Genomic DNA, 27089 nt, shown 5'->3' on the forward strand with positions numbered 1-27089 from the left:
GAATGCGCGCGCCAACACGGAAGTAGGAGCGTGACGTTGTTAAAATGCATTGTGGGAGTTGACAATGTAAACAGCGGTGTCTTGACAGGCTTAAGCTAACAGGTTTAGCTTACAACGCCTATCTTAAACGCACAGGCCAGGGGAAAGTTCGATTCACAGCCGTTTTGTTTTTATATTAAAAACAAATGCCACACCCCTTTCTTCTCGGAACAACATAGCGAAGAGGAGTGGCCAAAGACTGGAACCAAAATGGCTTCGACGGGGCGTCAGTTTCCTACATGGCAGTGATTCGCCTAAACAGCAGCTAGCGGGCTAACGATCAGAGGGGAAGGAGACGCCGTGACAGTTGAATATGGCTGGACTTGAGCAGCAGCAAGGAGAGCAGGTATTTATTATTATTATTATTATTGTTACAGTTAATTATAGTTACTGTTGTGCTTTGCTTTTAAACTTATGTAAACTCTTGTGACAGGGCATTGAGGCGAAAATTGAGGAGACGAGAGAGAGGTTCAAGAACGAATTCCTCCAAGGTAGAGAGTGATTGTGGTTTAAGACCTCACCTGGCACTTTTGCACGGCGTTATACTTATTCATACACGTAAATGTTCTATTGTACGCACCGATATACAAACTTGAGTACCCACTTGGTTTTGTCATGTTGATAACATCATGACCTAATGCTTAAGGTTAGATAAGCCCCAACAGATAACCAGCTAATGGTGGCTGTGCATTGCCCTTACATATTACATTAACAACTTAATGACAACAAATAATTCTGTGCAGATCACTCATATTCTGTGCAGATCACTCATATTGTATACTTTAAAAGTGTCTTAACATGGCATGTTTATTTGTATTGTCTCTCCCAGATTCAGCAGACAAATATGACTCAAGAGATGTGGACAGACTGCACAAGGACAATTCCATGGTGGAAGGCTACCTGATGTGGCGGCTTTACGTTGTGGACGATGCCTTGAAAATGATAGATGAGAGTTTTCAATGGAGAAAGGAATATGGCGTGAATGGTGAGGGGTCACATAAAAAAATATAGCATCATGGATTGATCTCTGCACACAAATGTTTTTTTATGTCAGCACGGCAGCCTATGCAAGTGCTCAATAGCAAGTGCTTCCTGTCAATCGGGCTGTTGACATCGCCTTACTTAGTGGTTGGCCGATCAGCGCCTCATCCTCATACCAGCGCCTTTCTCAATGCCTCTCAGGGTTGAGCCCATACAGAGTGCTATTGTGTGATAAATGCCATGAATTGGCTGACAACAATACTCACTGTTTAAATATCCTAAGCATTTTCTTTACTCTGGCTGGCTAGTCTGTGATTCAGAAAATGCAATTTATCAGACAGTTGTTTTAAGGAAATGCGATTAGAGATCTGTGTCACCGAAGATGGAGGTTGTTCCTTTTTTCGCGTTGTTTTACCATGAAATCTAGCTCTATTGCAAGCCTGGGTAACATTCTCACAATGAAGGCAACTTGTCAGACTGGTTTTTAGGTTGGTTTTTTTGTGGTTAAATTAGGCTCCTAAAGAGTATGTTATGATCACAAGAGAATGACATTTCATGGTGCACACTTTTTATGCAATCCTCATTTGTGGAGCAATTATCTACATATCTTGTTTTTCCCCTCAGACGTCACTGAGAGCAGCATTCCCAAGTGGATGTTTGAGACCGGCGCGGTCTACCTCCATGGATACGACAAAGAGGGCAACAAGCTCTGTATGCACATTTTCTATGTTGCTTATGCTAGCCTCTTTCACACAGCAATGATGCCAAATAGCCACCTGAGAAGCATTTATCTCCATGTGCCTTTTAAGTTAAATGGAACAGTGCAAGCTTTGATACAGTAACCCACATTTTTGTTGGACCTGTTTGTTGGGAAACAATTGGTTTCAACAAAACAGGGTGGGAGAAATGTGTATTGAGTGTGAAGCGATACTCTACACCAGGTGTGTGCAAAATGCGTCCCAGGCTTGTTTTTTTTTCCATTGACCCGCGTCACAATCTAAAAATATAATTTAACAAGAAAACAAAATTCAGCAGTAATTTTACAAGAATAAAGTCAAAATATTTACAGAAAAAAATGTAATTAATGAGAAAAAGTCATCATTTTACGAGAATAATGTAATATAATGACAAATAAAGTTAGCATAAAGTTGAAATATTAAAGAATGAAGATGTTATTTTTTTTAACTCGTAAGATTAGTTTGGTTTAATTTTATTTGAACATGCATGCAGGTTACAATGGAAAACATCTCATGAATCATTTTACAGTTCCACATGTCTAAAAGGAGTGGGAAGAAGCAAAGCTTATTTAATCCTACCCCCCATTTGTTCCACATCTTTACTGTACATATTATTCACGTCCCGTATTGCATACAATATTATTCCACAAGATTATGAGAACCCAAACTAAGTTGTAATGTTTGGAAAATTAGGTTGCGGAAAAAGTTATAATGTTAGAATAAATTTAAAATATTATGGGAATAAAGTCATAATTACAAGGAGAACATTTGCAAGAACACAGATGAAATACTTGGAAAATGTAAAAGAAAACAACACGATTGGGGTAGAAAAAAATAGCATACATTTTTTAAATATGGTATAATATTATGGGAAAGAAGTTCAAATATCAAAACGAAATTTACAATTATTTAAAATGAAAGTTGAAATATATGGACCACTTGGCAGCAAAAATGGGCGGGGGAGCAAAGACTGAAGTTTGTACTATAATACACTTTTTCACCTATATCACAAAGATTAAATGCAGTTTATCCTTGAAATGTATATAAGTTCTTATCATATCTACATGTGTTGTAGCCCTTGCATCCTTTCATTTTTCAGTATGTGGCCCTCTGTGGAAAAAGTTTGGACACCCCTGCCCTACACACAAGCGGTGTCCTTCCCTGTTACGCCTCAAATACTGGCAAATTACCGGGTCAACGTTGTCCACCCCATTCTCTATCTGCGCCTTGCATACAGAACAACGAGGCAGAAAAAAGCTATCTTTTGTAGGAAGTGTGAAAGGGGCTACTCTTCATCCTTTCTCTGACCAATCAGGTCAAGTAATTGTATTACATGCAAATAATTTGTCTCCTTTCACTGTTTACAGTCTGGTTTAAAGTGAAGCTACACGTCAAGGATTCGAAAACCATCATAGACAAGAAGAAGTATGTGGCTTTCTGGCTGGAACGATACGTCAAGAAGGAACCTGGGATGCCCCTGACGGTTGTGTTTGACATGTCAGAGTCTGGCCTCAGCAATATAGTAAGTCAAAACATGTTTCTTGCAAAGTCTCAAGTTATCGTCTTATTTCTGTGGGCTCTCAGGGACTGATGCTCTTCAGTGGTTTTACTCTTTGGAGATTAAAATAACCTTTAAATCCCGCTGGTCTTTTCGAGGGGTTTGTCTAATCCGTGGACTCTCAGTGTCACAGACGTGAGCTCCCTCTTGCAGCTCTGGAGAAAACCAACGGGTTAAACACATAAACCAACGTGAGGAAGACGCATACAAAAAAGAAAAAACACAACCATGCAACATGCATATAAAGCGAGGAGGTTAGAAAATCCGAGCCTGCGCGCTATTCAGTATGATCTCGTTAGGGCTTGTGGAGCGCGTCGCCTGCATAGCAATGAGGATTCCTGCCAATTACAGAGCCCAGTCAGGGCGTAGGGCCTGCCTCTATTGATAAAGTGCATGATGATTGCAGTCAACATGAAACGCTGTGCTGAACAGCCATCACAGACACTTTGATAGTTGATTAATTATTACATTGTGCATTCTTTACAATATCAGAAGATGGCGACACTCATGTAATAAGTGACCAATTTTCCCTCATATAGTGAGGGAGGGGGGACACTTCATTACTTAACTGTGAAGAGTAGAAGGTATTTATTTGAAGTGAGCCGCCATTTGTGGAAGTATAATGAAAATGTTATGATAGGGCTACACCGAAAAGATAACTTGGAGGTAGCAGTTAAAACAAACAAAACAGCCATAAAGTTATAATATGATGGAAAACATGTAATCTTATGAGAATAAATTCATAATATTAATACATATATACACTATATATTGTAAAATCAACTTTTTATTTTAATATTACATTGTGACATCACAGCTTTATTCTCACAGTATCATTTTTAGTCAAATACTATTTGTGGAACAGTAGCTGGCAATGTCAATATTTAGGAAAAATAACAATTTACCAGAGTGTTCAGTGCTTGGCATTGGATTATGTACACTTGCTGCACAATGTGATGAGATTCAAGAGATATGTGCTGCTCACATTGTCTCAATAATTCTGAAATCCTATTTCATCTTTGTACAGTATGCGCACATTTTTGTGGATCACATTACATCTCGCAGGTGTAATATAGTGGAGGGAGGGTGTATAAATATGTAATAGTTCTATATTTTTATTGCCAACCATCCATCATTAGCTTGCACAGTGTCCAGCAAAAATACAGTGATGTTGAAAAGTGTCATTTTGTTGCAGGACATGGACTTTGTCAAGTATGTTGTAAATTGCTTCAAAGTATATTATCCTAAGTTGCTATGTAAGTAAAAGCTCGGACACTTACACATTTGTTGCTTTAACATTGAAGTCAAATTCACAATACCTCGTGTGTGCTTTCAGCCAAGATGATCATCGTGGAGATGCCGTGGATCATGAACGGTGGGAGAGAGTCGGCCCCATTCTCTGTGTCTTTTCCCAAGTCCCATCTTAATGTACAGTGCTTGGTTCTCTCTCATGTAGCGGCATGGAAGATCGTGAAGTCCTGGTTGGGGCCGGAGGCCATCAGCAAGCTCAAGTTCGCATCCAGATCGGAAATCCAGTCATTTATCGACGCAGAGTACCTGCCCCCTCACATGGGTGGAATGGTACGTTGTTGTCATCTTACTGCTACTAGGCCGAGTTCCGCCACAATTGTTGGCAAAATGCACACTTTATGTGCACGCGTCTAGCTTTATTATTTTTACAAAGGTACATCTCTTGAATTGCATCTCAGTAGATTGTGTGGCTGCACCTCATGATGTGGTCCATAAATGAATGAATGTGATAAGATTCATTAGATGCTCAAGTCTGGCCATTGTCGTGCATTGATACAAGCTCCCTGGGTCCATTTTAGGATCCGTTCAGGTACAGCTACCCTCCTCTCCCCGACGACGACTTCCAGACGCCCATCAGCGACAACGGACCCATCGTCAGCGAGGACGAGATTGAGAGCAAGGAGGGCGAGCTAGAGAGCAAAGATGGCCTCGAGTCCAGCTTCAACTCAACCGAGGTTGCCGTCAAGCCCAAAAAGGTAAAGGTTCTTCTGTTTTGTTTCCAGAATGTGTAACAGCCTGGTTCGGCCCCAGCTCTATATGATTGTTGGTCTCACAGGGAATGATTACAAGGAGGCTCAACTTTCTGCTGTCACATATTCAATGTTCACCTCAGCATGACTACTCTTTGGAGATGACTGTGAATTAAGAGGCAGAGTAATGTTCGGATTTGGAAGCTGGTAGGTGACTTCTAACATGGTTGGCTTCCTTGCATCATCTCACACGCATCCTTGTTTGAGCCAGTCACGTGTATGATGGAAGATGTCCTCTTAGGGTTGGATGGTCTAGCTTGAAAACTTTGACAACCGCTGCCACCTACTCACTGGTCGCACCGTACTCTTGTTGCACTCTTGACTGCAGACCGTTTCTCACATTCTACTCCCGCCACACATAAAGATCTAACCGCCAGCGTTGGAATCGAATCAATTTAGTTTCTTTTGCAGCTTGCTGTGTGCAAAATAAGCCTGCATGGAATCGATGCCCTGCAGCATGTTCATCACCATCAAACAGCCGTTTGATGATCTATTTGCTATGGGGTTAATGTGACGCTGTGTCGACTTGGGCTTGACCCACATTTGTATGAGGCTGCATCTAAACAGAACTACGGGACACTGAAACCTCAGCTACCTACCAATCCGCAGCAAACTAAACAAACAAGACCTGTCGTTTTGAATACATACCACATTGGTCATGCACAGCAGACAAATGACAAAAGACAAAAAACAGAGAGCAATGCAAATCAGCAAGTCATTAGCCTCTTGTAAAATCAAAGTATGTTTTGTATGTAGGCTTTAAAAGATGAACATGAGGTTGCCTTCATGGCTTACGCTAAAAAGAGCTATAGTTTTCTAGCAGCTCAAAAGTCTTAGGAAGAGGTTCCATCTGTGTTAAAGTTCATTTTAGTAGGCTGTTGCAGGTACTAGAATAACTGGACAGTTCTGTGCACCATGGCATGGATAGGCTCAAGTAAACCTTGATCCAGGTGTAGTCAGCTTTGAAAACGGTGTGACGTCATACCAGGCCATCAAGATATATTGCTGATATACTGAACTTCACCATTCATCTCAGTGGAAATAAGAAATCGGGTACGCTTTTGTTGAGTTGAAAATGTTTGAGCTTGACAAAATGCAGTGCATTGATTGGTTTCAACCAAGCCATACAGTTCAGACCAGCAAGGCAGTGGGTCTATTTGCCATTGGTGCTTTTTGCAGCCTCCACAAGCCTACCAAAAGTGTAGCACCTCCAGCCAAGGGACACTGACAAGTGGGATGTTTTAGGAAGGATGTTTTAGAAATGCTTGCCATACCAAACATGAACGAACCATGCAGTACTGCTTGGTGGAAACTGGGCTTGTTTGTGTGCACCTTTTCCTTGGGTCACCATTGTTGTACCGTCCACTGATTGGTGGAGACTCACTCCAGAATGAGTGATTGATATTATGACTGACAGGATTCTAAGCAGGAATATCAGCATTCTCCCGTCCTCAATTTGTCATTACACACTAGGGTTTAGCATCATGAGCATACCACGGTAAGCTGAACTGTACTTGTTGGAAATGTGTCATAAGGAGAAAGCACTTCATTCAATCCTCTCGCCTGTGCTGTGGATGTCTTATGTTCTCCTATATACTGTACCAGCCTGCCTGAAGGAGCTCTCGCCTCCACCTTCCATTTCTTCAAGACAAGGTCTTGGTTCCTTGGTGACTCAATGGCACTCATGGAAGCTAATTGCCTCTCTTTCTGTTTTGAAAAAAGGGCTGGAGGTGGTGAGGCAGTGTAGGATCACTGCACCCACACACGGCGCTCATTCTCTGGAAGATTTCTGCAGGTGTGCTCGGTGTGAGCGCACCTCCCTGATTCCCTACAATTGACGGCGTCTTGGATGTCACATTTCAATTTGACCCTCTACATTTTAGCGAGGACCCTATAACCCATCCATCCATTTTCTTTACCGCTCCTATGACATTTCTGTTTTTAATTGATGAATGCTAATGGATCGTTAGCATGCTTTTTTTTTTTATTTGGTTTTTGCACCAAAAGACATTACTTTCAACCAGTACTGTAGATCCTCTCAAACATTTCATTTATAAGTTTTCAACCTCAACCTTCCCCTGCAAGTATGAAATGAATTACTGTTTTAAAACAGTAGACCAAGTCATCACAGTGCAGCACTAAATCTAACCCACATCCCTCTGAGGCAACGCACTAACGCCCTCTGTGCCTCATCTCCAACACTATTATATACGTAGTACCAGTCTGACGAGCGCTTATCCTGGAGTGACTCCTGCCTTGTGTCTTATCAAAATGTACTGTAGCAGTGAGATGATTCACTTTACCAGCATTTCAGCCTACATCCTGCAAGCATTTCAAGCACTCCTATCTAGCACATCATCTCCTCTTTTAATGGTTCTTTTAATTTATATCCATTTTATGTGCCTTTCAATGAATCAATTTACTAAAATAAAATTTATTAAACATTTAATTTCATGTTTTAAAAGAACTGTAATCATTTGTATTGTATTTACAAATATAGAAGTGCCTTAGATTAGGGTTTTGCCAAAATAGGTCAGAAAACATATTTTTCAAGGTTGTCAGATACATTTTTATTTTATTGATCATGACAAAATGCTTTTTTGATTCATGTTCATTGTAAAATCAAATAATTTGTGTTTTTTTGTTATGAGTTATGTCAATGTTCTAAGAATGTAAACACTTGGGCGACTCCTTAGATGATCCTAATACTTCATTTGAATCATCTGTTTCACTTTCTATCATGTGATACATTCATCCACTCATTTCACTTCCTGTTTTGTGTCAAGTTTGCACTTTACAATGATGACTAATAAATGGAGATGTTGTAGCAGCTGATTATCTCAATTTCTTCATTCTGCCACGTGCATAACAGCAGTAAACTTCATCTGGCAATAATGACACACTTCCGCTGTGAGTCACTCACTTTCCCATCACATGCAGGGTCGGATTACCTTTGCTTCCCCATCCCAACCAACCACGTGAACACAAAACACAGCCAACCCACCCACCCCCACCTGCCTTTTCTGTCACTGCAAGCATGTTCAGAATCAACATCCTGTCTCGGTCTTGTGGTTTGCCTCAGGATGATTTAGGTCAAAGTGTATGAGATTTCAAGTCAGTAGGTTCATCTTCGTTCTGCGTTCTCAAATTGACATGCTGATTGTTGAACAGTGCTTCCCCTGATTGGGAACAAGGGTCAGGGGGGGGCCTCCAGGGGATTTTTTTTTTTTTTTGAAGGACATGAAATAATAATACTGGCACTGTTATTACTCTTCATTACCTGATAAGACAGCACGTATTGAACATTGCTATATGGCAAGGTTTTTGACTCTCTAATTAAGTATACTCATGTCCTTTCAGGTGAATTTCATCGAGGACCATTTGAGGACAGAGGACAACGAGAAAGCAGAGAGCCGAACCAAAGGGGTCAGGAAACCTTTGACCACGTTTAAAGGTGTCCTGTTGGACATCAGGTAACATCTATTAGCTTGTATTTAAAGCATGTACAGTGCATTCTCAAATCAAATTTAAATTCTCAAATCAAAAATAAGGGCCTCTGCTCTTATCGACAACAATTAATTGCCGGTGTGCCATCCCCTTTAACTAATAACCAGCACTCTTCAACGTCTGTTGGGCTGCTAGTTGGCTGTAGGTAGCTTTTACTATGACTACCGCGCTGTAGACAGCTCAACCACAACACACACCACCTGCAGGCAGAGCAGATATGGCGTCTGCAAAGCTGTCATTCACAGTGGAGTTTCAAGAGAACTTGTAAAAGTTGTGTGAAAAATTGAATCAAAAAATGCAAAAAAAAAAATTGCGGTTTATTTACAAATATATTAATAGGTAATATTACAGTCCCTCACTACATCGCACGTCAAACATCGCTCCCTCGGTGTATCGCTGTTTTTCAAAAATTAATAAATGATCACTGTTTTGTGGTTGACTATGGCCTATTATTTGTCAAAAAATATTGAAAGACAAGTTAATTGTAGCATTGTGGTCACGAGGTGTCAGTAATGTTACATTGATGAGACATAGATGGCATTATCTTAACAATGCATGGAGTCAGCCATGGCATGTCTGACATGATAGAGTGGGGGAAAAAAAAGTTCTCCTTAAAGGGATAGTTGGGATTTTTTGACATGAAGTTTGTATGACATCCCCATCCCCAGTGTACTACACCAACAGTGACTTACCACTCCAATTGGTCCCACGAGTCCAGTTCTGGTCGGAGAGCCTTGCTGAGGAACATAGTTCTGCTTAGTTGCTGGGTCATTTAAGTAAAGAGTTTGCATTCTCAGAACAATATGCGTTCAAAAGAGTAATACATACAGTGTATTTATATTCCTCAGCACGGTTCTCCGACCTGAACTGGACTCACGGGACCAATTGGGGGGATAAGTCACTGTTGCTGGACTACACTGCTGATGGGTCATACAAACTTCATGTCAAAAAATCCGAACTATCCCTTTAAGTTTTTGGCTTGTTACTTTGTCCTTCTTCCACACTTTGAACCCCTTTCTTAAGTTTAGAGTAAATAAATTGGAGGCTAAATAGTTATGTCCACAGTCCAAGTCATAGACAGGTTTTCTATGATCTATTTATTCATATTAAATTCATATTAAATTCATATTAAATATTGGCTTTGCGCAAATTCACTTATCACCGTTGGGTCTGGAATCAATTAACCGCGATAAACGAGGGACGACTGTATTACGAAACTACATGTTTACCATCAAATGCCTTACTTTTAATGAGGCCTGGCACTCTCTGCAGTTGACAAACTCTCCCACCCGCTATATGAGGGAATTAATTTTATTGCTTTTATTGTTTCACTAAGTCTACAAAATGGTTAAAGAATGTATCGCATGCTCGTGCTGATAAAATCACATTCCAAGAGCCTGACGCACTCAAAACGAACATGTTCAGAGACGTCTATTCCCAACACCTCATCAAGACCGACTTTCTACCAAAAATAACTGCGCCTCGCTGCCTCTCGGTAGCCAGCTCCTACACTTCCTGCCACTTAAAGCAAGACATCCTCTGGATGAATGTGCGCAGGAGAGCAGCATGCCAAATCTCCAAAACAAGTGTTGCGCATATCGACCAAGATGTTCTTTTTACATTTTGTCGCCGAGCCCGACTGACACGTTTGTACCTTTTTAAACAGCTTAATTGATCAGTCCGCACGTGGGCGAGAATTAAGGGGCGCCAAAGGGCGATCAATTGTTCATTGAGTCGAAAGGAGTTGCCGTTGTTAATTATTAACAGAAGTCATCGATCGCTCGCTGTAGGCACACCGCCCCACCCTCGCTCCAGTCCAACCTCCCAAGCTAAAGTAGTGTGCCTACAAGACAAGACAACTGACAGTGGTTGTTATTTGGAGCGTGTTTGTTGGAAGAGACATGTGAAAGTCTGCAGGCAAGAAGAGCTTTTCTTCCTGTCACTCACACACACCAGTCACAGAGACCCATTCAAAAAATAAAATTTGAGCAAGTTACCAAACGAGAGGAGGCGTTATGATGCTGATTTTAAGATCTTGATCAATGAAGCAAAGTCATCAAGAAAGATAGTATTTATTTTGTCTTTGGTTTTGTGTAGAAAAAAAAGGTGTGCTTTAACTCTCAGGGTTGTCTTTATTTTTTACTTACTGCAGGTGTCCCATTACTTTTGTTGACAAAAGCCGTGTATTTCAAAAGTGCAATAACCCCCCCATTGATGTGTGTTTGTCAGCGCATAGCCACATATGAGGACTCTTGACAGCTCAAGGCTGCACATTATGCCAGTAAACACACTGAAATGAGCCTTAAACGCAACTATGTTTCTGAGCGGTGTTAGTTTTTAATTCAAGGCCAGGGGCTGCCCAGGAGAGAGGAGCACGGGGATGGCGGGGTGCTTTGATCGCCTGTTTCGCCGAAGCTTTGCTCAGCTCAGAGGCCCTCTCTTGAGCTCCAGCTAGCGCGTTACTGTGGGCAAATAACGCTCCACCAAGACATGAAAAAGAAGAAAATACATACAGCAAGGCTTAAAAAGCTTCAAATGATAATGCATTTGCTTGCTTTTATTTTCCCTGTAGAATACAGCAAGTGTTTTATAGCCATATGTGCCTGTTTATGAGATAATGAGAACGGGGGCGTTTTGTCACAGATTTTCCCAGATGAGCTCTTTCCTGTCTCCATCTGATAATAGTTTCTAACTTCTGTAAGAGCCTCTTCAGTAGCTGATGAAAAAGTAAGCCTGAAGAAGAGTTCAGAATGACCTGACATAAAATTCCTGAAAATTTCCGATAGGAAAAATATCAGAAACTGCTTTCAGTATGATGAAGTACAATTCTACACCACTGGAAACTACAGCCTACAAAATAATAAACATACAGTACAACATTTACGCTTAAACACTATGAAAGCCATTTTTACCCTGGAAAATCACGGAATTAGAAATAATCCAAGGTCAAATCAGTACGTTTACATGCACTAAAGAAACTAATTATTGCATGAATTCGATTGAAACCAGCTTTTTAAAACGTACAGTCATGGAAAAAATGATTAGATCACCCTTGTTTCTTCATTTTCTTGATCCATTTTAATGCCTGATACAACTGAATGTACCTTTTTGTAGCAATGACAACAACAATGGCTCAAGCGTTTATTTTTTTTGGCAGTACAATGCTATAGCTATTCATGTAAGAACTGAAGTAATTATGGTTATTATCAAGAAAACCATGGAAGTTGCTCGATATCAGCTCTTAAATTCAACTCTTATGAGCTATATTTGTTATCATCATTATATTTGTCCACACAAATGTACGTTTTATTTGTAGCAGGAATTAAAATGGATCAATAAACCGAAGAAACAAGGGGGGTCTAATCATTTTTTCCATGACTGTATGAGTAACGAGCCAGCCAGTGTGAAACAGGCGGTTTACATATGAAACAGGTTTAGATATGTAAACAGCTTTCTTAGATGGTGTTTGACTTTTTAAGGATCAGATTGGCATACCTAGATTATGCGATTGGAAACCAGTTCCCACTTGCATGTATACGCTACTGTCGATGGATCATTGGAGCCAGCGCTGTGCGCTCGTGCCAATCCCCACGGCGGGATATAGCCTGGAAGCGGTCAGTAATGTTAGATTGATGAAACAATAGCCACCGCAGGAAGTACTGGGGAATAATGTGACCCCCAATGCTAACGTCTGAGTCTATGTTATGTTGCATTTATGTCTCAAATGGCTTATTTTCTGTTTTATGTCTACAATATTGGGTAATGCGAGTGTAAATTTTATGTCTATAACACTCGTATTTAGACGGTCGTAAACAGGTTTTCTGTGCTCTATGAAAATATTCAATTTATAAATAAGGGATTCTACTTCGCGGAAATTCACGTATCACGGTCCGGCCTGGAACCAGTTAACTGCGATAAACACGGGACAACTGTATTTACGTTGTATTGTTTTACCTGTATACCTTTCAGTTGTGAACCAGTTAGTTGAGTTTCACTTGTACCGACACCGCATTCTTCACATGCACACACCCACATTCACTGAGTGTTGTTGTGGTAACATCAGTGCGTGAATGACAGTGTGCTGGTAATACGGCAATGTTGACTTAGCATGGCGGTGCTGAAAGGAGCTCTGCTTTATCATATGTCAACTTATCTTGAGTTCACCTCTCCTGAACCATCTCCCAGCAGAGCTTACAGGCAGCAAAGGGGTTAAAGATTTCCTATGCAGTCCAAGATACTGCTTCACAATTTGAATAATTATTATTTTTTGTACCCTCTGAAGCCCTGCAGAGGAGCTGAGTTTTGGTTCTGGAGACACTGAGAAGAAAAGCCTCGTTATCCTGAGCAATGTGACCAAAAACCCCCTGGCCTTTAAGGTGAGTGCATGCCACTTGCAGATTATTCATGTTAGAAATAAATTAACTTATTTAAAGCAAATATTTATAGCAGACATTCACAAGAAGCAAAAAGTCGTGGTTCTAATGGAGGTTCCTCTACACTACAGGTCCGGACCACGGCGCCTGAGAAGTATAGAGTGAAGCCCAGCAGTAGCACATGTGAACCCGGCGGCTCGATCGATATAGTGGTGTCCTTGCATGGAGGTACTTGTTTTATTTAGTTCACTGGAGAATGCTCGACATGATCGAATCAGTTGCCCTTCTAAAGTGGCTGGCATTTACGTTCCGTGAACACAAGTTCTGCTTAAGTGAGGACATCTTCACCCTACTCCCTCCTTACCTCAAGGCTTCATCAGACTTTAGTGTTGTTTTGATTGACAGGCACACCGTGGCTTACTGTTTTTTTCTTAAAGGTGTCATTTTTTGCAGGTTCTCAGGCGTCCCCCCAGGATCGGTTCTTGGTGATGGCTGCTGAGATGGACAATGCAGGATCTCAAGAACTGGCGCAATTTTGGAAAGAATTACCAAAGGCTAAGATTATGGAGCACAGGTGCAGCATATACCTTGTCTGTGGTCACACGTCTACGATTCACATCCGGGTAAGCTCATGAGAAGGTCTTCCTCCGGGTAGGTTGCGCTGCCATGTTGTGGAGAGCGCTAAACCAGCAGTGAGCTCTCTGAAGGACGGTGCAGCCGAGACTGGAAGCAGCAAGGACATAAACACAGCGGTAATTTTAAAGCACTTACCTCATGTTATGTTGCATTTATGCTGACTAGTCACAACATTAGGTATACCAATCGTGGGTAAACGCAATAGGAAATAATGAACATTTATTCTGTTACCATCGTACAAATGCAAAAAGAACTAACTGTTAATTGTAGAAGAATAAAAGTTATCCTTAACTTTAAGATGACACAGAGATGGAAATTGCTGCTTATGCCTGCGTGGTGAGCTGCGTCACATAAAGACTGCACACTGCTAACTTTCCAAGGTATATTTCATTTGTTTTTTTTTTATTATTGTCACAATTGTCACATTAAGATCAGTCTCAGGTCCTACGGTTATTATCACACTGTCCTCTTTGCCATCACTGGTAGACTTATGTGGTGGCGATACAAAAATTCCCCCAAAAGACAACGAAAAAGCAGGTTACCCCTTGAGATGTTAAGTGGACGTCCGATATATGCGGACGTCTGGCGTTGTGACTTGAAGCTTATTTTGTCTAAAAATATTGGTCAAATTGTGTGACTTAGAGGTTCCATTCCTCTATAAAGAGTCCTCACAATATGATGCCAGCTGCAACCACAATAATAAACACGTTATTAAATGAATGTCAATCAAACCTGAGCATTGTTATTATCTTACAAAAGGGCAGAATATTTGATACAACTCCTGTATTGAGTCTCATTGGATTGTGCCCCTGTGTACCTAATGTTGTGATGGCCACTTCTTTTTCTATAAGTCTGACAGACATTGCAATTGCAAATTTGTATTTTCATAGCACGTTCCAAAGATAGGCCCCAAGGCTCAAGATGACCACTTAGTAAGTGAATGCCTTTTTCCCCATTCAGGGAGCTAAAAGGTTTCTTACAGCAGATTTTCTTCTCCCCACTGGCGTTCAGCCTTTAGCTTAGCGTGTGGGCAAGTGAGGCGATGTGACTGATTCCCCCCGCTCCAAATGTCTTTTTAAATATCTCCCTAATTGATTTTAGAGATCAATCTCAGGGCAGACTGGAAGCTGGATAAACTCAGTTAAAATTGACCTCCATACTGTACATGTTATGTCTTGTTTGTGTACGCAATTTGACCTGTTTCATTTGTGGAATTTGGATGAAATACACAAACTGGGGGGAAAAACCCAAACTGGCCTCTCCAGTCCAGGTTGCCTTACTTTTCCAATCTTTATGCTAAGCTCAATGCTAGCCAGCTTTACTAACTAACATGACTTTTTATACGTTAAGGAGTGTGACGCTACCAGTGCAACCTCTGAAATTGTTTTTGAAATAGAAATCTGTTCCGGGGTCAAACTGTGGCATCATTAAACCTCCATTAGCTCTAGACAAGGTTTGAAAAAAAAAAAAGTTAAGCCATTTTTAATAAAACAAAAATAAAGTAAAACTACTCACGCTGACAGGTACTCTGTAATGTACGACACAGTATTAGGGCCACATTGGAAGGAAAAAAAATCTGAGATTGAGAGAATAAAGTCGTAAATTTATGAGAAAAAAAGGCATAATATGACGTTTGCCCAAGGCCAAAGGTCGTATAAGTCCCCCCTTTTCATAGCTATCTGTGGCAATGCCTGTTTTGACAGAGTATTAAAATAATCTGAGATTGAGAATAAAGAGACACTTTGAGAAAAAACTCCTAATATTACGAGAATAAAGACGTAAATTTATGAGAAAAAAAATTAAATTTATGTCACAGGCATTACCGGAGACAGCTATGACAAGGGGGTGACACTTATGTGACCTTCGGCCTTGATCATGTGGTGGGGGCAGGGAAAGGAAGGCGGAAGTGAGAAGGGCTAGACACTACTCTGTTTTGCTGCCACGTTATAAATAAAAGCTCGCCTGAAGCGAGAGGAGTGTCCTTCCTTTCTGAAGAACTATGCTCTATTTTCCCTCTGACACGTATGACTCGTAATGTTACAACTTTATTCTTGTACATTTACGACTTTGTGCTCGTAAATTTAAGCCTTTTTTATTGTAAATTTATGACTTTATTTTTCTAATATTATGACTTTTTTTCTCGTAAATGTACAACTTTTTTCTCAAAAATGTATGACTTTTTTTCTCATAGATTTATGACTTTTTTTCTTGTAAATGTACGACTTCATTCTCAAAATCATTTTTTTTTTTCCAATATGGCCCTAATGCTCCGTCGTAGTAATGTATGGAGCCCCCTAGGGGACATGGGGGAAAATACTTTTGATGGGTTAAAACAAAATAAAAAATTTGTGAGGTTTTTGCGAGATCTCGACAGGGAGTCATGCTCGAAGTGCTTCCACCATCATTTCTCAGATTCAGTGGCCGTTATCAGCTGTTAATGGTGACACTTTGATCAGGAATGACATTAGATACTATAACGTTTAGGAGGTCCAAAGTTCAACCTGTGATTAAAATGCAGCTGCGTCAACATCAGCTAGTTGCGGATGTTTGCGTTGAATCTTCAAATTAAGAGCAGCACATTCCTTGAGTTTCTGACGTGACAATTTTTTACGTTTAGGACAAGCAGCGCACACAAGTGAAAGAGTCCCGGATGTTAGTATTTTATTTTTGAAAAGCGAGACGAACATCCATCACGGATCTTGAAACGTGTTCCTGTAGTTACAATATGACGTTATACCTCCACAATTGTGCAGTAAGGGATGTGCAAATGCTGAAGATGGAAATTAAATGATGCATTTCCAGACGATTTTTCGCTATGTGGAGGCAAGCTGTTACCGGAAGTGTGTCCTGTAGCTTCACATAGTTTAAGAAGTTTTGTATGTAATGTACTGAATCAGCGAATTTTAATATTTGTGATTTTAAAAATAATTGATTTGTATGTTCTTTATACGCGCCATTTTGGATTATCCTCACTGATCTTTTTTGTAGTACATTTAGCGAGTGAAGATTGCTTTTATAGTTATTACCCCATATCTCCACACGATAAGTTAGATATGGTAATACCAGAAAACAGTAAAGAGTGATGTTTGATCAAGAAAAAAAATTGCTTTATTCAATATTGTAGTATTTCGTGCCACCTTATGTTGTATATTTTTGATGTGAGATTTCCAGCTCATTTTTTCATCTGTTATGATCCTCAGAAATTTATTTTTGTTCACCCTTTTAATGTCCACTCTGTCTATTTGTATTTGGTCGTACATGTCCTTTCTGCTATCCATGATTATGGTCCCGACAGTGCATCTCTTGTTCATGGACCAAGTTTTTAATTCATTTATGAGAGCACATACGTAACCACGAGACGGCAGAAATCGGTACGGCGTAAACTGAAGACAACCTATAATTGGAAGTAATGTGCCGCTGTGCCTCAGGCATGTCATTTTGTTTTATTCTTTTTAGCTGTCACACAAGTGTAAAAAGAAGTTCAGCTCTGGTAATATTACTGGAAAACGTGTACTTATAAGGAGTGACAAAGCGTGTAGTGATGCTGCAGTCTTAAGTCCTTAAAGTGTCACAAAAAGCCAAAGTTTGAAGTTAATCCTTTGTAGCTCGCTTGGAGGTATACGTTTAGAGGCTATATTTTTCCAGACTTCGGAAACCTCATGGGTGTTATAGACTTTAGAGGTTCTATTGTGTTCTTTATTCTTCATGTGCCTGAGCGCCATCCTTCCTCGAGCTTAAGTCCAGGTTTTCCTAAATCCACTAATTGAGTTTCTGTCCCGGCAGCTCATGCGATTGATGGCCAGCAACTCCAGGCTGGAGCAAAACGTCAACACGTGTCTGTGGGTCCAGAAGGTTCTTGTTGGCTTGGTTTTGAGTCTAGTCATGCTGAACCTGTACTGCATCCATTTGCTGGCTACGTCGCAGCAGCCATCTTGACCTGACGCCCTGCAAAGAAGAAGAGTCTGCCACCTGAGGGGACATTGCCCCTCCCTTTGTCTCTCTGTTGCCATGGCGAGAGGAGTAGCTCCAAATTATGGGGGTATGACACTTTTAACAGCCTCACAGCATTTTTTTATGCTGAGCATTATTATAAAAAAATATTTATTGCAAAATAATGTGTAGGAGAGGTTTATTTTTGTGAGCATATCGTACAATATTTTATAAGATATTCTACTGCAGATATTAAAATAAAATTGTCAGAAAAACAAATTTTGTTCAGGCGCTCTCTTGAAGAAGAAGCACATTCAGCCGCCTGTGTCTAATTGAAAACACGGTTATGTTGGAGCCGAAGCTCTCCACACCGAGAGCGAGGAGCCACAGGAGATCTCTGTGTCTCCATTTCTTTTAATTAGCTAACACCGGCCCACTAAATATACACAAGTAATTAGTACACACGCACACACACACACACACACACTTCCTTGTAGCCTATTGACTATCCACGATATCTATAACAAGATCCAAGCAATCAGGACACGAGGAGCGATCACAGTTTGGTTTATAAGCATGTAGTGCGGTGTTGTGCTATCCAAACACGCTCCAGTGATGATTGCAATGATTCAGGCAATAATGACAAACTGATGCAATGTTGATTACAAGGTTGTTGGGGGACCTGTGTTGTCTAACCTACTTTAGTCTAACCTACTTTAGTTTCAACTCTTCAGATGGTTCTTTTGTTTCACGGCATTCTTCCAACTTTTCTGCACGTAACACCTGCTTCGGGTGCGTTTTAGACCATTTGGGTGGTAAATATCTTCGAAAGTTAGTAGAGGTTGGTTCTCTAGAGAGTAAGTGTGCGCTAAGTGCACATTGCGTGCAACACCAACGAGATGAAGGTGGAGCGGAGCGGGAGTGACACCGTCATTTTTCCCCAGACGCATTTATCACCACATGATATGTTCCTACATCACTAATTCTACACTTTGTCATTCTCCGGGCAGCTCTAGGAGCCACAAGCTACTCAATTAAATTGATTTTACATCACATCAAAACATGCTTCAATGTTAGGTTGACCTCCAGCCCACATGCAGTCTGTGAAGACGTGCTCATTTAGTCCAAACTGGGAAAGGGGATCAATACAAAATGAATGAGTGCAGTGCTGGAGTGGATGAAATGTTGTTTTTGAAGAAAGATGAAGTACTTTATACCCCCCCCCATTTTTAGAGGTCTCTAAAAATGTTAAAAGCCGTATTTTGAAGGTTTTTTATGCTCTTAACTACGCAAATGTTGGTTTTATAAAGAAGGAATCCTACTTTGCGAAGATTCACTTATCACTGTTGGGTTTGGAACCAATTACAGTAACCGCAATAAGTGAGGAATTACTCTGTAAAGACTATATTCTAATGTAGTAAAAATTGTGTACCTCTTATAAACATAAAAATGCTGGCTTTTACAGGCGGTGTGAAAAGTGGTGTTAGCCCTGTTTTCCCCAAGGCACCATACCCTGTCCCATGCTTCCTTAGAAGGGTCACTAAAAAACTACCTGAAGGCTGTAATTGAACCGGTATTTATCCGCTTGTGCCGTTTATACAGAATAGCGACCTGAAAGAAGGCAGAAACATCCTGACTTTTTACTGGCAGTGTGAAAGGTAGGTTTGGCTTTGGTATTCCTCAAGGCACCCTACCCGGTCCCCTGAAGTATCACTCACAAAACTGCCTCAGAGCTGTAACAGTAGAGCTGACATTTGTTTGCTTGTGCTTTTTATACAGAACCCAGTGAAGTGGGATATTGCAGCAAGTGCGTGCTCTTTCACACAGTGACACAGCATCAAGGCACAATATTTGGGGGGTGACTTGTTCCAACCATTCTGTGTCTGTGCCATTTATGAAAAACAGTGAGGGCTTTTATAGGCAGTGTAAAAGCGGCTATCGAGAGCTGTTTCTAATAGTCTGATGACCTTGTTTAGTGACATGTATATAATAAAAACAATAGTAGCTATTGTTGCGACCACTGTGTAGTCATTGAAGACCTTAAAAACACAAAACAGCAGTAATGTTGCAACCAGTTCATTTTATATTTGGTGGGGATAAAAATTAAATAAAATATATCCAATCAGTCTGTTGTATTTCACAAATTTTGATGCCATAGTTTTACTTTTTTTTTTGTTGTTGTTGTTTTTTTAAACCCCTGTCCTGTCATAGTTTTACATGAAAATACAGCTTTTGGATTAAAGTACAGTACTTAACTCATTCAATCCCAGCCATTTTTTAAAAGACAACCCCTTCAGTACCGGCCATTTTACATGATTTTAACTGATCTTTCAGGGTACACAGAATATTGTGTTCTATGGCTATATAAACATGGAACCTACCAAAAGACTTTGTTTCTACCTTTTTCCATTCTTTAGTAATCAGCAGTAGAACATAGTTTCAGGAAAATATCAGTACCCGACTAAAAAGGGAGAAAACCAGCTTTTTGTAAAAAGATACATTTCAAGCATAACTTTCACTTTGACACTTTTTTTGTTTTGCTTTTGTGACAGCTCAAATATCTAAGCAACTACTTGTATACCATAACATAAACAACACAAAAAGGGTTGTTTACATCAAAATAACAATTTATTTACAAATATAACACCATGAACTACTTACAATTTTCACATTTGGAACTGAACTGTGTGCACGCGTTTGGCTGCATGCATTAAAATTTCCCTACAATGCGTAACCTTCTACACCAGGGTTCTTCAATTAAAACTGAGTAAGGTCTGTTTATGAGGTTGTTTTTCACAGCGAAGGTCCAAACCTTTATTGTGCCTTAAATTGCGTCCAACAGACGATCTGATATAAATATCAAATGTAATGAAACCCGGCACATCACCCTACAAGTAATTACGCCCGCAAATTGCCGCTGCGATCGGTCTGCGAGAATGATTATATGTAATTATGTTTCCCATTCAATTGATCAAGGGTCCGGACCCAGGACCGCCATTTGGTGACGGCTGTTTACACGCTACACTCCTCCACGTTCTTCCACTTCCTCCTTTCTGTCATGTATGTTTTTTCCATTCCCATTCAGATGCGGCGCTCTTATCAAATGCACTTCTGCCACCTTCTGGCTGCTTCGATCGCTTAAAACTGCTCAAAGGGTGACATCCATTAGTGTGCAGTCGCGTCATCACCTCTTTTTGCTTCTCGTGCAAAAAAAAACAAAACGTAAAAGACGTATAACTATGTCTTTGGGAGTGGGCGTTTGGGTTTATACAGATGCATAAATACGTCTTTGGTATTGAATGAGTTAAAGGTTGCTGTCGAACTCTCTTGCTTAACAATTTAGGTGCGCGGGTCACCTTCCTCATTCCGTTCTCTTTGAGGTGAACCTGAGTGACTTCTATCTATCCCAGGATGCACTACTTTACGTTGTCAAGTTTGGTCAGAAAAAGAATATACAGCAAAAGAGAAAGAATATTGAATATGTTAAGGAGGGAATCAACAAGGTGAAATGAAAGCAGTGGAGAAACTAAGCGTGTGCCAACTCATGAATACACAATTTTTGGCTGAGGACCGACGTTGACCTTCACCAGACTTTCCCTGCTTTGACTTTGACTAGAAAACACACTTCTCTTTTCCAGTTTGCTCTTGAGAATCAAGTTAGTCTGCAGAGGCTCCGCTCAGTGAAATCAGCTTCAAATATTATGTAAGCACTCCCTCTGTTGGCAGAGTAGAGGACTGCACCTCTCTCTGGTGTGACAGGTGGAGAAGATAGTGTTTGAGTTCTGTGGGAAGGTGAAGGTCAAAAATCCTAACCAGTCTCTCCTTGCCTAAAGTCCTCCTGATGTGCAGGCGGCACAGCTGCATCAGCGGGGGCACTCCTAAGGGTGGGCGGATCCATGACAAACATTATTATTATTATTGTTATTATTAGCCAAGATGAGACTTCATGGGGCTACGAGGTGACTTTTTAAGAAGTACCTCCACTTTGCTTGAGCAGCCTCTCTACCACACTGTTGGGGGGCGCCAGGTCCAGAGGCTGTTTGCCCTCCAGGTTCCGCAGGGAGGCGTCCGCCCCGTGGCTGAGCAGGACCGACACCATGTCTGGACTGGACAGACGAGCAGCGATGTGCAGGGGTGAGTCACCTGAACCACGACTGTTTGCACTAGCACCTAAAATGGAGTCAGACCACAACATTAGGTACACGTGTACAATGAGATCTGACATGACAGCTGTATCAGAATCATGTCGTTACAAATATAATGTTCATTTTTTGATTGACATGCTCCTTTAACACAACGTTATGGTGGTTTTCAGTGTTGTTGAATTGCACTGCATTATCCTGAGAGCTGCCTCTTAATATTTTGGTATGGTAAAGACAGGATGCGGACAACAGGGACATCACAGTCATTGTTGAGTGTATTTATATGTTTATTGTTGTTTTTTCATTTATTTGTTTTAGGAAATTCATTGATGGAATTGATTCATTTTTAATTACACACATTTACTGATTTACTTTTTTAATTTTTTTTTTTTTTTTTTTTTATTTACCGGTCGATCTACGTTCCTACCCTCACCTCTGGTCATGCACCATACGTAGTGACCGAAAGGACAAGATCACGGGTACAAGAGGCCGAAATGAGTTTCATCCGTAGGGTGGCTGGGCTCTCCCTTAGAGATAAGGCCAGAAGCACTGTCATCCGGGAGAAACCCCGTATTGAGAGGAGCCAGATGAGGTGGCTCGGGCATCTGGTAAGGATGCCTCCCGGACGCCTCCCTGGGGAGTTATTTCCATATTATGACTTTTTTGTCATCATTTCTGATAGTATTCCAACTTTCTCATGAAATGAAAGCTTTTCTCCTGCAGTATTGCAGCTTTTATTCCTGTAATGTCACGATTGATTTATTTTAACATTTCAACTTTTTACTTTAAGGATTACCATTTAATTTTGTAATAGTTTAGTTAAATTTATATTCAATTTCAACTTTTTCCTCATAAAATTGTGATTTTTTTTTTCATGTTTTTTCTTGTAACACTAATGATTTTTTTTTTTACATTAAAACAACTTTATTCTGCTAATAGTACTGTTTTATTTGCACGTAATTAAAACAGAAAATCATAAAATGATGCCTTTTTCTTGCAGCATTAAAACCTTTTTATTTGGAGATGATGTTTCACTGCGGGCTGTGCTTAATTTTATTTTTACAGAATGCTACAGATCGTACATGGCCCCTGTGCCAGCATTTGGACACCCATCCTCTCTTTGATGAGTTATTAGTGAAAAAGGATTCTTGCCAAGATGAAGCAGTTTCTTCACAGTAGTCAGCTGCTGATTGGAGCACGCCACATGGAGGGGGGCGCCTGAGTCGTCGACGTTATGATCCAGGTCAGCGCCGTGCTCGGCGAGGGACTGGATGCATTCCGGGTAACCTTGAACCAGCACAACAAGGTACTTGCATTATGTCGCCCTCTACGTGTTGGAATGGTTTAAAGATTAGCCATGTGCAGGAACGTGACCTCCGACCTTTGCCTGCAGCCATGTGCATCGGGGAGCTGCACCGGGTGCTCCCCAACGTGCTCGCTCCATGCTGAAGGAGCAGCGATACGCAGGTCACATGACCCCGGGCGCAAGCTTCCGACAGTGCCGTTTGTCCGTTTAACGTCACACTGTTGACCTGACAAGTTGATGATTGTTATTACATTTCCAATACATTCACTCATATTACCAAAATGTGTGTTAATGAGTGACGGAGTAGTGGAGGATCTCCATGTGTTGGGTTAACTTCTTACCAACGTGCAGCACACAACACAACAGGACACGTTGCAATGAATGACAATATCTTACTAACATCAGCACCATTTTGCAGCAGAAGCTTAGCGCAGGCTGCATGGCCCCGCATACACGCGCCGTGGAGGGGGGTGACGTGGTCCAGTGTGCTCAAGTTCACACGTGCACCCTGCAATCGACACACGACGTACATGAAACATGCATGCTGCATAGGAAGCAGACGCAACATGACAGGCACAGTTCCTGGTACCTTTTAAGGCACCTTTCGGCGGGCTGCAGCACAAAGTTGCATTTGTAGAGGAAAAAGTCATGAAAAGTTTTCAATATTTGTACTTTTATCTGGCAAATATAATGACTTAATTCTGGTAATATTACGATATAAATATTTCTAAATTACTTTTTTCCTCCTATTTAAGTACAGTATGTCTTGTAATATTACAGTTTTATCCAGTAAAACTAAAACTTACTTCTTAAACAATGGCAACTATTTCCTCCACGTTTGGACTATTTTCTTGCAATATTACAACTTTATCCACAAAATATTATGCCTTTATACTTGTAGTAAATTCAATTAGGTCTTTTTTTTCCCTCATTCTAATACATTTTCTTGCATTACTGCAAATTTATTGTTGCAAAATGTCTTTTTTTGGTCATAGCATAACTTTTTATTATTATTCCTTATTAAGTCTTCTTTTTTTTTGTAAAAGTGCTGTTTTTGCCATATTACAACTGTTTTTGTGTCAGTAATTATTTTTGTTTCTCATTAAATTAAGACATTTTTTCTAGAATTGTTTGACTTTTTTCTTTCATTATCACAACTTTATTTTCTTGTAACATTTATGTAATTTACTTGAATTTACATATTTTTTTCCATAAAATTAGGACATTTTTATTACAGCACAGTTAATACTATTGTAAAATATAGAATTGTCCTTGCACTATTATATTATCTTCTTGTAATAATATGATAAGCATGTAATATTCTCAAAATGCCATTATTATTTTTTTTTTGTTGCAATATTTCATTCTCATAATATTCATTTTAATTATAATTAAATATATATATATATATCAGATTTTTGCTGGGAATATTCCAAACTTTTTTTTATATATATATTTCCCAAATTGAGTGTGTAAAAATGAGTAACTCTAACCCTAACCTTCTGAACCTAACCCAACCCTAACCCCTGTAAACAAGTTTTTTCCATAACTACTGTAATTTGATTGCAGTATTACAACTTTCTCATAATATTCTGCTTGTTTTTTCTATGCATGCACTGTTAGCTCTCTGGCAATGTCAAACCACTGAGCCAGTCTCTTTGATAGAGTTTTTGCCTTGGATCTCTGTTTTGTGCAAACTACAGCTACATTGTCGCTACTGTAAGTTGGTGACCTCAGTTGACCTTTAACAACCTCAGAGACATCTTAGGTTGTAGTGCTGCATGCATGCATGCGATTGTTGGTCATGTGTCGACGGTTCAAGCGAAGTGTTAGATACCTGAGCAATGAGCCTCTGCAGGTTAAGGACGCGTCCGTTAAATGCAGCATCGTGAATCGGAGCCCAGTCTGCTTCGACGTCTGTGTGGACAATACACAACCATTCAAATATGCAGCATCTTATTGTGTGTATGTGTGTGTGTATGTGTGTGTCACTCACCACTCATCAGAGGATTGGAGAAGAAAGCAGCAGCTCCACTTTGACTGCCCGGCGGTGTCTCTCCACGTCCGCCTGACATAATTTGTCCTTGCCACTAAACTTGTTTTTCTGCTCTTTTCCTGTCTCTCTTCTGTATTCCAGTGTCAAAGTGGAAGCATGCCTGAAATACATCTGGTCTTCATTTTGTTCTCTCTCTGTGTGTGTGTGTGTGTGTTTGTGGCAGCTCGCTCAGCACTGTGATGTCATTTCCTCTTTAGAGCAGCAATTTGCCCTCCAGGAAGCAAGCTGCCTCAATGTTGTGGGTGTGTCTTAGCCAACGCAGCCTTGCTAAACAGGTTGGAATTTTTGACATTTGACACCAAAGATGTGTTTAGAAAACTTTAGTGGCCTTTAAAAGAAAACAAAAAGTTGAAACATACAAGCAGAGTGAAAACTAACATTCTACACACTCATTCTTGAAATGGAGCTCCAAGTGCAGTAGCCTTTTATGTTTTATCATTTATTTGTACTATTTTACAATTGGTGGGTTTTGTATTGTTTTTACAAAGGACTATTAAGGTCACATTGAAATAATAAATAGTCATTTTACTGGCATTCAGATGAAATATTAAAAAATACATTAGTAATTTTAATTGGAATTTAGGAAAAATATTACAAGAATAAATGAGTCATTTTACAAGAATAATGTTGCAATTATAGAATGAAATAAGTTGTAATTTACTCAAATAAAGCTCAGATATTCCGAGAATAAAGTGCTGTGTTGTTTTTGAGAAAAAGGTTGTAATGACAGCAGCACCAGAATATTACAGCAATAAAGCTGGCAATTTAGGAAAATAGTATTGTAATTTTACAGTATATGTATATATATAAAATAGCAGAATATTACAAAAACAAAGTTGTCATTTTAGGAAAAAAAAGAAATGATCATGCAAGGAAAAAGTCATAGTTCAGGAGGACAAAATGCACAATTCATAGATGAAGTAATTTCAGGAAAATAAAGTTGTTATATTAAGAGAAGAACAGCTGTTGATATATGACAACAATGTCGGATTGTCACAAGATAAAGGACTAAAGATAAAGGACAGGATAACGATAAAGGATCATTTGATGACAAAAACATAGGACAAGAAAGTTGAAAGTTTAACAGAATAAGGTTAGAATTTTAAGAGAACATTTTAGGATATAAAAAATAATCACTGTACCAGAAAATAATGTTTGAGAATAAAGTTGCGTGAAAATTAATATTATAAGAAAATAAGCTACATTTATTTAACGTTTCAAGAAAAAGTTTGTTGTTTATATTTTATTATTTGAAACATTTATAATATTTTTTTAATATGTATTATTGTTCCGAAATTCTGAAATTTAATGACAACTAGTGGACACTTGTCTATAAAGACAATGACATAACAGAGGGCCTGGTGTGGAGCCTTGTGGAACACCAGTGTTAACCAATGAACCCAGATCTGAAATAAGGGGTCTTTGGTCTCCAGCTCCTTGGAACGCCGTTAAATTAAATACAAAGTAAATCAAATTAAAGTCACCTGTGATGATGCCTCTACCAGCTCCCTGCTGTATTTTGGAGTATTCCATGTAGCCGGAGCTCTTTATCGTAAACAGACAAGTGAGAGAGGAGTGTTCCAAACAATCGAAGCATAAAATCAACAGCATGGTGCATCGCTCAGCAACTCTAAACACAGACTGAAGTTCACCATTGCTCTTATCAAGGGCTGGTCACATGACAGCGAGACGAATAAGCTGCATATATGATCCCATTGTCCACAAATGTCACTATATTTATACTCAATTAGAAATATAACAACA

General features: G+C 39.9%; 2 protein-coding genes across 5 annotated transcripts; one reads left to right on the forward strand and one right to left on the reverse strand.

Annotated features, from left to right (window-relative positions):
- Positions 1-44: 44 nt before the first annotated feature.
- Positions 45-19946, forward strand: mospd2 (motile sperm domain containing 2). Of its 4 annotated transcripts, XR_008572454.1 has the most exons (18): positions 45-385; positions 473-530; positions 869-1024; positions 1645-1731; positions 3125-3279; positions 4511-4571; positions 4652-4690; positions 4772-4896; positions 5145-5321; positions 8736-8848; positions 13165-13258; positions 13387-13483; positions 13709-13829; positions 13911-14007; positions 14782-14823; positions 17675-17930; positions 19424-19479; positions 19601-19946. XR_008572454.1 is itself a non-coding variant. In XM_054787366.1 (16 exons), exons 1-16 carry the CDS (start codon positions 353-355, stop codon positions 17825-17827), a joined length of 1608 nt encoding a protein of 535 aa, XP_054643341.1. In that variant the 5' UTR covers positions 46-352; the 3' UTR covers positions 17828-19946. The 4 variants fall into 4 exon arrangements, 2 of the variants coding, with proteins under 2 accessions (XP_054643341.1, XP_054643342.1); XR_008572453.1 differs by having other exon boundaries at positions 46-385; positions 17675-19479; XM_054787366.1 differs by having other exon boundaries at positions 46-385; positions 17675-19946.
- On the reverse strand, positions 18030-25866 carry LOC129187738 (ankyrin repeat and SOCS box protein 9-like). Its single transcript, XM_054787375.1, has 7 exons — positions 25266-25866; positions 25107-25186; positions 23670-23777; positions 23345-23495; positions 23116-23250; positions 21800-21991; positions 18030-21699 (listed from the first exon to the last, which is right to left on the reverse strand). The coding sequence occupies exons 1-7, from the start codon at positions 25342-25344 to the stop codon at positions 21521-21523; spliced, it is 924 nt and encodes a 307-aa protein (XP_054643350.1). The 5' UTR covers positions 25345-25866; the 3' UTR covers positions 18030-21520.
- Between the last annotated feature and the right edge of the window lie 1223 nt (positions 25867-27089).

The sequence above is a fragment of the Dunckerocampus dactyliophorus genome, chromosome 9 (genome assembly GCF_027744805.1).
Source record: "Dunckerocampus dactyliophorus isolate RoL2022-P2 chromosome 9, RoL_Ddac_1.1, whole genome shotgun sequence".
Classification (NCBI taxonomy): Eukaryota; Metazoa; Chordata; class Actinopteri; order Syngnathiformes; family Syngnathidae; genus Dunckerocampus; species Dunckerocampus dactyliophorus.